The 12,524-nt window shown below is 28.8% G+C and overlaps 1 protein-coding gene across 4 annotated transcripts in view; it reads right to left on the bottom strand.

Moving 5' to 3' along the window:
- Positions 1-12,524, bottom strand: part of LOC140437062 (uncharacterized) — a 65,792-nt gene that overhangs the window by 30,303 nt on the left and 22,965 nt on the right. For all 4 annotated transcript variants that reach the window (XM_072526313.1, XM_072526312.1, XM_072526310.1 and 1 more), the window contains one exon: positions 7,673-8,490. In XM_072526313.1, the coding sequence (XP_072382414.1) occupies positions 7,673-8,490 (818 nt within the window). The remainder of the gene's footprint in view (positions 1-7,672; positions 8,491-12,524) is intronic.

Consider the following 12,524-nt stretch of genomic DNA (forward strand, 5'->3'; position numbering starts at 1 on the left):
CAGTGAAAGAAAGGTACAAAATTTTGTTAATATAATTTAGTTAGTGTCATAACAATTTCAATTTTGAAGATAGTTTGTTTAAATTTTAGATTGTCTATAGAATTTAATTAGTTTTTATAAGAATATCAGTTTAAAGATAGTTTATTTTAAATTTACATTGACTAGGTTAGATATATATGTGTGTTTCATAATAGTTATAATAAAGATAATTTAAAAAAGTACTTACAAGCTAATTCTTTGAGAACCGCGATAAAAAACCTATATATATATATAATTTTAAAAATACTCATTGCTCATCATTCAAACAAAAAACACATCATAACAATTTGGCACCCAACGCGGTGGCTCTCTATTTAAAAGAATTAGTTTGGGAAGATAAGTGCTCTCATATAATTAAATTAATTATCAGTAGAAAGAAAAAATTATAGATTTTATTTTTAATTATATTTGAACAAGTAAAGTCTCAAAATGTCTCAAGGAAAGAAAGGTACAAGAAGCAAAAAGAATGAAGAAGATGTGGAAGTAGAAACACAACCTATACAAGAGGAGAGTTTAGTTCAAGCTCCACAAGATACTGCAGAAATGAATCCAGAAAGAGAGGAAAATGTCAATATGGCAGCTTTGATGTCATTATTGATGCAGATGAACAAGACAATGGAAGAGAATACGAAAAAAATAGAACACAAAATGGAACAGAATTCACAAGAAGTCAAAGAAGACATGAAAAAAATGGAACAGAAAATGGAAGAGAATTCAAAAGAAATCAAAGAAGACATAAAAAAATTGGAAGAGAATTCAAAAGAAGTCAAAGAAGACATGAAAAAAATGGAACAGAAATTGGAAGAGAATTATAGAAAATTAGAAAAGAAAATAGAAGATAATAATAATAAAATTGTAAAACAAATGGATAAAAAACTTGATGCTGCAGAGAAAAAAGTAGCAAATGAAATAAAAAGTATACGGAATGACTACAAGAAAAGGATAGACAATGAGAGGACAGAAGTAAAGAGGATTATTCAAGATAATAAGATAGATATAGAACAGAAAATAGAGTTACAGAAATGTAACTTAGAAGTAAAAATTAACGAAGACAGGAGAAACACAGAAGAAAAATTAGACGATATACAACAAAATATCCAAATAAATTGTAATCAAATAAGAAATGTGGAACAGAGAATAGATGATATTTCACAAATGAGAGACATAGGGAGACCTTACTTAAATTTAACAAATGAGACTGGGATTAAATTCTCTGGTAATATAAAAAATTTGCATCCTAGAGTATACATAAATAGTTTAAAACATAAATTAAGATTTGTGAATAATATTAATGATATTAAAGATTATATTAGAGTGACATTAAATGACAATGCAGCAACTTGGTTTGCTAGTATTGAGAATGATTTAGATAATTTTCAAACATTTGAAAATAAATTTTTAAATTATTATTGGGGTGAATTAGAGCAAGCCAAGTTTAGAGAAATTCTATATTTTGGAAAGTATAATCAAAATTTAAAATCAAATATGGTAGATTATGCATTGAAATTGATAACAGTTGCAAAATATTTAGAACCACCACTTAGAGAGGATGAAACAGTCTTAAATGTATCTAGACATTTTGATGCTGATGTTGTGCAAACCGTAACTGTACAAAATATTCAAACAATAGATAGTTTTATTAATTTTATTCAAAGAATACAAAGAGGCAATATGACAAGTAATAATAATAACAGAAAAAACAATAGTAACTTTCAATATAATAGAAATGATAATCAACAATATAGACAATCATATAATAATTATAGATATGTTGATAGTTTACAAAATTTTAATAATAATAATAGTAATCAAAATAGACAGAATTTTAATAACAATACTAGTTATAATAGACAACATTTTAATAACAGTACTAATAATAATAAACAAGATTTTAACAATAGAAGAAATACAGAGCGACCTAACTATAATAGACAGGTAAATTGTGTTCGAAGGAATAGAAGCTGCGAAGACAGGGAACGAAGTAGTACAAGGCAGGAAAATGTGAGTAGAAGTCATAGTAGGGAAAGACATAGGACATCAGATTCAAGTGGTCAGATACAATCTGACAATTCTAATAATCAAAATTTTGTGCAGTAAACTTTCTGAATTACAAGTTAGGCCATTGCTATTATGAAAAACCTTCTGAATTTATTTCTTTAGATGAAGATAAAATTATTGAATCTATTAATTTAATTTATATAAATGCTTTGGCCAAAAATAAAATGATTAAAATTATGATAGATACTGGTTCAGAAAGTACATTAGTCTCGGAGAATTTTATTTTTAATACATTAAAACTATCAGATATAATAAAGATTCCAAAAATTAAAATTATTGGTGCAAATAATAAGAAGTTGGGTGAAATTGATAAACTAGCCAATTTTAAAATTAATATTCTTAATAAAGAAATTAATATGCAAGGATTTATTGTCAAGGATTTATGTGTTGATATATTAATGGGAAATGATGAATTGGAAAAGAAGAAAGTAAAGATAGATTTTGAAGAAAAAATGGTAACTTTGGAAGGGCAAATAATTAAATTTATGCAGAAAGATGAGGTAGAAGAAGGAATAAGAGTTGATAGGATATTATTAAAAGAAAATAATGATGTTTATGAAGAAGAAATGTATTTTGATGATAGGGAAATGTCCCAGAAGAATGTAAAGAATAATTATTGTAGTGAATATTTAAGGAATGGAAATTTTAAGCAGATGGATGCCTACGAGGCGGAGTGCGTAAAATTGGAAGCAAGGAATAATGAGTACATAATGAAGAATAATTTTATTTGTAAAGAAGAAGATATAATGAAAGTTTTAAATTGCCCTGAAGAATATAAATCAATAGTCATTTCCATATTGCAGCAACACAGGGGACTTGTCAATAAAGAAAATAGAATTGCACAAAATTATATCCATAGTATAAAAGTTAAAGAAGAAAAAGATTTTAAAACAAAATCATACCCAATACCATATAAATACAGAGAAGAAGTAAACAAAACAATTAATAATATGTTAGAAGATGGGATCATTGAGAAGGCAGACACACATTTTATTAACCCCATAGTAGTAGTACGAAAAAGATCAGGTGAAATCAGGTTATGTTTGGATGCAAGGAATATTAACAAGATTACTGAAAAGCAATTTGAAGCACCAATGAGTATAGATGGAATATTAGGAAGAATTACAGGAATGTCATTTTTCACTAAAATCGATTTACAGCATAGTTTCTGGTTAATACCTCTAGAAAGAAAAAGTAGACAGTATACAGGATTTCAGATAGATGGAGTAGTATATCAATTCAAAGTAGTACCATTTGGACTTCAATCATCTTGCAGTGCTCTATGTAGATGTCTTCATGATATTTTGGATCAATATGAACATTTTGTAATTCACTACATTGATGATATCTTAATTTTTTCTAAAACGGCTGAAGATCATGAGAAACACCTAAAAATTATAATAAATAGATTAGACAAAGTGGGACTAAAAATAAATCAAGAAAAATGTACATTTTTTCAAAAAGAAGTCATATATCTAGGTTATAAACTTAACACTAAGGGAATCGAAATGGATCCAGAACGGACACAAGTCATTCAGGAATATAAAACACCACACAATTTAAGAACTTTAAGAGGATTTATTGGAATAATTAATTATTATAAAAGGATGATACCAGATCTAAGTATAAAAGAAATTCCATTACTTGAACTACTGAGAAAAGGTGTAAAATGGAGATGGGATCAGAGAAGAGAACTAGCATTCCAAGAAATTAAAAACATTTTTCTGTCAAATTTGAAAATATACTATCCTGACTACACACAGCCATTCATATTAAGAACAGATGCATCAATAGAGAGATTATCAGGGGTATTATTACAAATACATGATGGGGTCGAATACCCAATACAATTCATTTCAAGAATTACAAAGCCACATGAAAAGGGTTACTCAGTTTCAGAATTAGAACTAGCAAGTATAATACACTGTGTCACAAAATTAAGATTTTATTTGTTGGGTAATGAATTTACAATAGAAACAGATCACCAAGCTTTAACGTCTATATTAAATAACAAATATGGAAACAGTAGAATACATCGGTGGAGTCTAATACTTAGTGAATACTGCTTTGAAATCAAATACATTTCTGGAAAATCCAATATAGTGGCAGATGCTTTATCAAGGTTAGAAAATACACCACAAAAAGGGCAGCGAACAATAAAAATTGGATTAAATCAATTAGTAGAAAGTACTGGATTATATTCTAAAGAAGAAATTATAAGAGATCAGATCAATTTGAGTGAAAAACAAAAAGTCCTTAGGAAAGATGGGATATATTATAAAATAATAAATGGCATAGAAGTATATGTAATAACTAGAACTTTAGCAAAGAAAATATTGAAAAATTTACATAACAATTATATGCATATTGGTTCAAGAAAGCTATGGATGCTATTTAGGGACAATTATTTTGCAAAGAATGACATAAGTATAGCAAAGGAAATTACTACCCAATGCCCAATATGTCAACTAAACAAAGAAAAGAATGTCAAAAACCAGAACACATATAAATCTAATGTTGTATATGAAAAACTAAATACAGTTTCCATGGATTTTATTTCAAATTTAGTTCTCAGTCCAACAGGAAAAAAGCATATACTAGTGATAGTTGATTTATATACAAAATTTATTAAACTATATCCCTGCTCTAGAACAAATGTTAAAACATTAAAATTATATATTAATCAATTTTTCGAAGAAATAGGACCATTTAGAAATTGCATAATAGATAATGCTACATATTTTAACAACCAAAAATTTCGGGCATTTTGTGAGAAAAAGGGAATCAACATTCATTTTACAAGTATCAGACATCCTCAGGCAAATCCTGCAGAAAGATATATTAAAGAAGTTATAAAATATTTAAGGATACTGTGCCAAAACCAACATGAAACTTGGCAGCAACATATACCACAAGTAGAGTATTTTTTAAATAATACACATAATTTGAACACAGAGGAAGTACCAGAATATTTAATGTTTGGCCATATAGGAAACAGAAAGTGGATTAGTGAATATAATCAGGATATGTTAGAACAAGTAATGCAGAAAGTGAATAACCGAATTAGGAGGAAAGCTGAAAAATATATCAGAAGACAAAATCGAAATATAAAAAAACCAATCACATTTCAAAAAGGAGACCTAGTGTTAATTCGTTCACTTAGAAAAAGTAATGTTAAAGAAAACCGTTGTAAGAAATTACAACCAATGTTTGAAGGTCCATATACAATTGAAAATCAGAATGGACTAAATAGTTATGTGTTAATAGATGCAGAGAACAGACTAAGAGGCCTGTTTCATATCAATGACATCTTTAAGTATCATGAAGAGATTGAATAATGTTTTCTATACCTTTAACACAAATATAATAACACTAATAACTTACTGATATATCCATTTTATTCAATAGACTTGATTTGTTAAATGGTAGATGGTAGATTTCATTATTTTGAATCAATTTGACATCATACTTGTTGAATTTTGTATATATGGAAATTAATTTGTACCCTAAAAATCATAATTTGGGGTTAGATACAGAATTGATTGTGTAAATGTCTTTATAAAAAGTGTAAAACTTACCAATTCATATGAAAGAAAGCCTGTGGAATGGAATTAATTCCTAGATTTTGTCTATAAATAAACAGAACACAATATAGATTATATTTTTAATTAAGGTTATATTTTATTCTCTGATAAAATCCATTCTCTATTTGACATGACAGTTTGACCATAGAATAGCCGAACTGTGCTACGTTGTTCTCTGTTTTGACATAGACAGCGAACAGGGATGTATTTAACACATTTTAAATAAAAAAAAAAAAAAATTGAATTATTAATTTATTAAATTTAATAAGGTATGAGAAAATTAATATTTAAAAAAATAATAAGTAAATTATTTATTTTAAATATTATTTTTGGGGTATTGTGACAATTAGGGTTTATAGAAAATAATTTATAAGTTATATACTACATAATATTAGATATAAAAAAGTATTTGATTATTTTAAATAAGTTATATACTAGAGAATTTTATAAAAATATATTTATGTGAGGGCATTTTTAATAAATTAGCATATAATAATTGTTAAAAGTTTTATTTAGTAATTTTAATTTTGTAAATAGATTTAAGTGAGCCATGTGCCTAGGCAACCAACTATACATACTCCAAGTGTCAAATTAAGAATCATAATACGAATATAAGTGGGGTTATTATAATAATATATTGTTTGAAATGTGTATTTTATTAAATTAGAGTGTTAGTTACTAATTTAATTATATATTCTGATCTGAAAAGCCTAAATGTCAACAAAATTATTAATAGAAAAGAATGGAATTCTCTGGATCTCCGGAGATGGCCATGTTTGCGAAATGGTTTGTTCCAGAAAATTCAGACATGTATTAAATAGAACTGAATAGAACATGATCCCTTACGAGATGGTTCTAGAATGTCCAAAACATATAAATACCCGTGATTTGGATTCAAGATGGCAGTTTTTGGCAGTTTTTAGTTAGAAGTCAAGCAGTTTATTATGAAAAGGCAGTTTTTGAAAGTTTTTAGTCAGAAAAGTTTTAGATAGTGCAGTCAGAAGAGTTTTAAGAAGTTTTAGAAGTTTTTAGTCAGAAGTCAGGCCAGTTTATTATGAAAGTTAGTTAGTGAAGTAAATTGTACAAAATTTTCAAGAAGTCAGTCAGAAAAGTTTAGTAAGAAATATGAAAGTTATTTGGAATCAGTGAATCAGGTACAAATAGTCAAATTGTTTAATATAGTGAGTTAAATGAAGATTAAAAATTATGCATATAATTTAATGCACATTTATAATTATACACAAATAATTATTGAAGATTAAAAAAAGTATATTGGAAGAAATTAAATTATATTATGGTTGGAGATTAGTATAAATCAACTTATAATAATTGGATATTGGTATATTGAAAAGAATAAATATAAATGCTGTTTGCTGGTGGTGTATACATGCTGGTGAAGAAAACTATATATTAAATTGGTAGAAGCTGATAATTGGAAAAAGTAATTTCACAAAAAACAAGGATAACTGAAGTACGAAGACATTCAGTGGTGATTAGAATCTATATACTTAGTTGAAAACAGTTCATTTAGGCATTCAGTGAAAGAAAGGTACAAAATTTTGTTAATATAATTTAGTTAGTGTCATAACAATTTCAATTTTGAAGATAGTTTGTTTAAATTTTAGATTGTCTATAGAATTTAATTAGTTTTTATAAGAATATCAGTTTAAAGATAGTTTATTTTAAATTTACATTGACTAGGTTAGATATATATGTGTGTTTCATAATAGTTATAATAAAGATAATTTAAAAAAGTACTTACAAGCTAATTCTTTGAGAACCGCGATAAAAAACCTATATATATATATAATTTTAAAAATACTCATTGCTCATCATTCAAACAAAAAACACATCATAACAATATATATATATATATATGTATATATATATATGTATATATATATATATATATATATATATATATATAGAAGTGTGTGTGTGTGTTTATATTAATTAAAGGGAAAGCTGCAAGATTTTTAAATAATACCTACTTTTGTTGAATCTGGACATGGATCACACTGGCACTCGTCATTACTGCAAACCAATTTATTCTCTCCTTCTTGTGTGTAATGAGGAATGTGATAACGCACATCATTTTTTTTGTTATCATCTCCGCAAGGGTCGCATTTACATTCTATGCAATTACAGGATAATATGGTTTTATAAAAATCTGGTTTGTACATAGATGCATCCTGACAAGTGAGGCATTTACATGTATCTCTACAAGGACAATTGCGATAATCGGCTCTAGGGGAAGGAAAATTGCTGTCTTTTACGTCAATCTGCGTTCCTCTTTTCGTGTCAATTTGTCTTTTATTGTCTTCATCTACGCAAGGGTCGCATTTGCATTCTACGCAATTACAGGATAATATCGTTTTAAAAAAATCTGGTTTGTACATAGATGCATCCTGACAAGTGAGGCATTTACATGTATTTGTACAAGGACAATTGCGATAATCGACTCTAGGGGAAGGAAAATTGCTGTCTTTTACAGCAATCTCCCGTACTGTTTTCGTTTCCATTTGTCTTTTTTTGTCCTCATCTGCGCAAGGATTGCACTCACATTCTACGCAATTACAAGCTACTTTGGTTTTAAAAAAATCTGGTTTGTAAAATTTGTCTGTTAAAAGGTCTCTTGTGTTTGATGATTGAATGGTTCTGATTACTTTATTTGGATCAACACAAGGACTGCATTTGCAAATATTACAATTACATTCCAATTGTGGGTTATTAAAACTTTGTAACTCTGGTGTATCTACATCACAGGTAAGACATTTACAAAACGAAGAATGATAGCCCGTTGACTGCCCTAAAAGAAAAAATAGGTTAAACAATGCAAAAATTCAATCATTTGTAGAAAAAATTTAATTTTTAATAACTACTAGAACCATAGCAGTACCATATTTTTAATAATACAAATATTTTAGTCTTTTTTAGATTATAGAGGTTTATATAATTAAAAAACTACAATCTAGTTGTAATTCCAAGAACAGGTTCTGTTAGTTCTGTTTTCCTCACTGCGCATTCTTATCCTCAGGATAATTACCTACTTCTTTTCGATTTCGTAAATATTTAGTTATTAATAGATTTATAAAATTTATTATTACGTTTGGAATGTCCTACGATTAACTTTCGCAAGAGACTCCTGGTTCGAAAAAATACAAAATTAAATTTCTATTACAAAAATTTCTTTTGTATTAAAATACACAGATGTGTCTTTAAAAGTTTTATTTAATTGAGTTTCGTTCGGTGATACAAATTCGGCTAAATAACTCTAACTATATTCTTATAATATATGATACTCGATACCCCACATTCTCAGACGAATGTCATTAAAATTAATTGCTTTCACCAGCCCTTAGCCGGAGAGACTATACACTGATTATAAGGGGTTTTTTAAAATAAACGTTAAGTATTTACTCGACAATCTCCCACCTTGAGAAATTTTACATAATTTCTCAGAAAAATGCAGAGAGTTACGAAAATGTCATTAAAATATCACTTAAATCTTAAAGGAGTTTTCACCACCCGGCCACAACGCGTATATCTTTCATTTAAGTCGGATACTCTGCTTTTTATCACTCCCGCACTTTTTTTTCACTTGGTTCTTCCTCAAACTGCAGAAAATCCCATTTCTTGCATGGTACTTTGTAAAATATATGTCCTCTGCGATCCAGTGTCAATAAGTGACCTTACTTGTTTGGTACCATGTTCCATTCGCAGAGTTTGTAAAAAAACCTGTGTATTATTCAAATCAGCAAGCGTCTGATCATCAGTTATATTTTCTTCCGAACGGGTAGTACTTGAGGTCGATGTATCAATTTTATTATCAGGCAATTAGGGCACATCAAAACAGCATGTGATTTACAACATAATATACAATTCAAACGTCCTCTACACTTTTTAGAAGAATGTCCTACTTTCAGACATCGAAAACAGGCTTTCTTTTTTGACAATGTTCGACGTTTCTGCTCCATAGTAAATTTTTGTGCTTTAAAACAATTTGTACTGTCATGCTGTCCTTCACAAAATACACACCTGTAAACCTCATAATTTACTAACCCAGCAGCGGTCGCTAAGGGCTGATCAGTTCCTTGCTTAAGTAATTTTACATTTTTCTTAACAACGAGGTTATTAAATTTATATTTTTATTTTCAGTCGGTAAACCAAAACCTTCCGTTGCTAAATCAATTTTTTGTTCATTTTGATCTTCACTCTGTAAAAAACTCATTAGCCCACTCAATCTTGTTTCTAGAGTTGCAACTTCTGCGGTTTCTGCGATATTTTCCATGGACACGGAAACATAAGGCCTTAAAAACTGTGAAGATCTATGCCATAGTCGAATCATATCTTCTGGCAAACATGACTCAATAAGAGGATACAATATCGCCGCATACTTGTTAGCAGTTATGCCTAAGGTCTCAAGTGAACGAAGTTGACTTTCAATCATATCATAAAGAGCAGACATATTAGAAGAACTACTGGAACCTCGACTCAAAATTAACTTTAAGAGCTGTCTAATATAAACTTCAATCTGGAGATGCTCTCTGCCAAACCTAGACTGCAAGCTTTGAATAATTTTTGAGTAATTGTCGGTTACTGCAGGAAACCACTCCACTAATCGTCTGGCCTTACTAGACTCTACAATGGCTTGTCTCAAATAAGCTATCTTATCAGTCAAATCAATTAATGGATCGTCATGCACTACTTTGAACTGTGACCAAAAAGGAAGCCAATCTTCCAAGTCTTTATTAAATTTCTTGAACTCGATTGGAGGTAATATAAATTTGCGCTTACCTTTTATACTTGATGACTCTGAACTTACTAAACCTGGTCTGTCATCATATTTGTACTTAAGCTCAAAGTACCTTGCATTATATTTATCTTTTGAGTCCATCTCTCTGATTAATTTTTCTTCGGAAGCTTCTTCTAATATACTTTCAAGTACCGCACTTTCCACTTCACAAAGCTCATTGTACTTTACTTGTAAAAGTTCCCACTACGCTAATTTTCTGCAGGTTCGAATGTCCACCGGTTCAGCTAACAAACAGTCCAAAACAGTAGCAACTTTCGTGAATGCACTACGAAGAACCGTTCTGCGTTTTTTACCTGATTCCATTTTTCGCTTAAAAAGGTTAACTTTGGCCGAGCGTTACGACAAAAACAAAATTATTCGGCCGAAAAAAGTTTGCACTAAAATAAGCGAAAATAACCAACTTTTAAGCACACCCGTATATAAGTCCTGTCAAGGTCGCCAAATATTACGTTTGGAATGTCCTACGATTAATTTTCGCAAGAGACTCCTGGTTCGAAAAAATACAAAATTAAATTTCTATTACAAAAATTACTTTTGTATTAAAATACACAAATGTGACTTTACAAGTTTTATTTAATTCAGTTTTGTTCGGAGATACAAATTCGACTATAACTAACCCTAACTATATTCTTATAATATATGATATTCGATACGCCACATTCTCAGAAAGTCAATAAAATTAATTGCTTTCACCAGCCCTTAGCCGATACACTGATTACAATGGGATTTTTAAAATAAACGTTAAGTATTTTCTCGACATTTATAAACATTTGTTAACAATATTGTTTAAAAATAATTTGTTTTATATTTGTAAATAATATAGGAGGCTGTAAAATGATCCGTGTTTCTGAAACGTTTTTATCTTGCTGTATTTGATTTTATTTTCAGGACTGTTGTTAATTAGATGACAAAGGTTACAAAGATATAGTAAAGACTGACAGAGCGACAGAAAGAGCTCGAACGATAAAGTTAAAATATTGACTTTGCCAAAAACAATATTAAAATAATCATTAGGGAAGGGAACACCCAGAATTTTCGAAATATTTACACTTTTATTGAGAAAAATGGTAATATTTAAAGGGCTGTGGATTAAGTTTTTATGGAAATAACAATGTAAAACCTACTTAATTTAAGTACAATTACAATTTCACAATAGGGTAAACCATACAGTTATTGGACACTGAAGAAAATTTCAACTTTAAAAATTCGTAATTCACATTGTTCTCTGCAGATTGAATTGAAATTTATACAAAACGTAGTCTAAACATTTTATTACAATATGGCTAAAGGATTTAAAGAAAGTGTTAAATTTTGTTTGTCAATATATATTTATTAAAAATAGTTACAAAAATTATAGTTATTGGACAGTTTATTTAGTTACAGGACACTCAAAATTAGTTATTGGACAACTGCTTTAACATAATAAAAAACTAGAAACAAATGAAAATTACAAGAAAAACCAAAAATTTCTATGCTTATGGGGTACCTATATGCAGTTGACAAAATTAAATTTTATAATTGCTTCTGTGCCTCTTTGTATTGAGTGAAAAGTTCGTCGATGTCTTCATCCTCACTGTCTTGGTTACTCTTATTAGCATCGGAATCACTATCCTGCAGATTGAAGCAGTTGTGACATATAAATAGATCACCATCGTTAGGTATATGTTGTCTATACTTAATAGGAATACAACATTCGTGATAATAAAGACTACAGTAATCGCATTTTAATTTATTCGATTGAATATCATTTGAACAAATAGAACATTTGACGTTTTTTGAATTCTTTTTGTTGCTACACTGTTTTTTCATAACATTTCTTGACATCGTGCAGATGTAATAGCAAAAGGAAGTCGTTCCGTGTTAGGTTTATTTTTTCTTTCCGGTACAGTAGAAGTTAAAAAATTACCCAACAATTTGTGTTTAACAATAATTTTACTTGTAGAGGGTAAGTTATAAACATTAGTTTTATATTGTTGAATATGGATATCATTGGTACTACTACTCTCAGAAATATTTACATTTTCAAT

The sequence above is a fragment of the Diabrotica undecimpunctata genome, chromosome 3, assembly GCF_040954645.1.
Source record: "Diabrotica undecimpunctata isolate CICGRU chromosome 3, icDiaUnde3, whole genome shotgun sequence".
Taxonomy (NCBI): domain Eukaryota; kingdom Metazoa; phylum Arthropoda; class Insecta; order Coleoptera; family Chrysomelidae; genus Diabrotica; species Diabrotica undecimpunctata.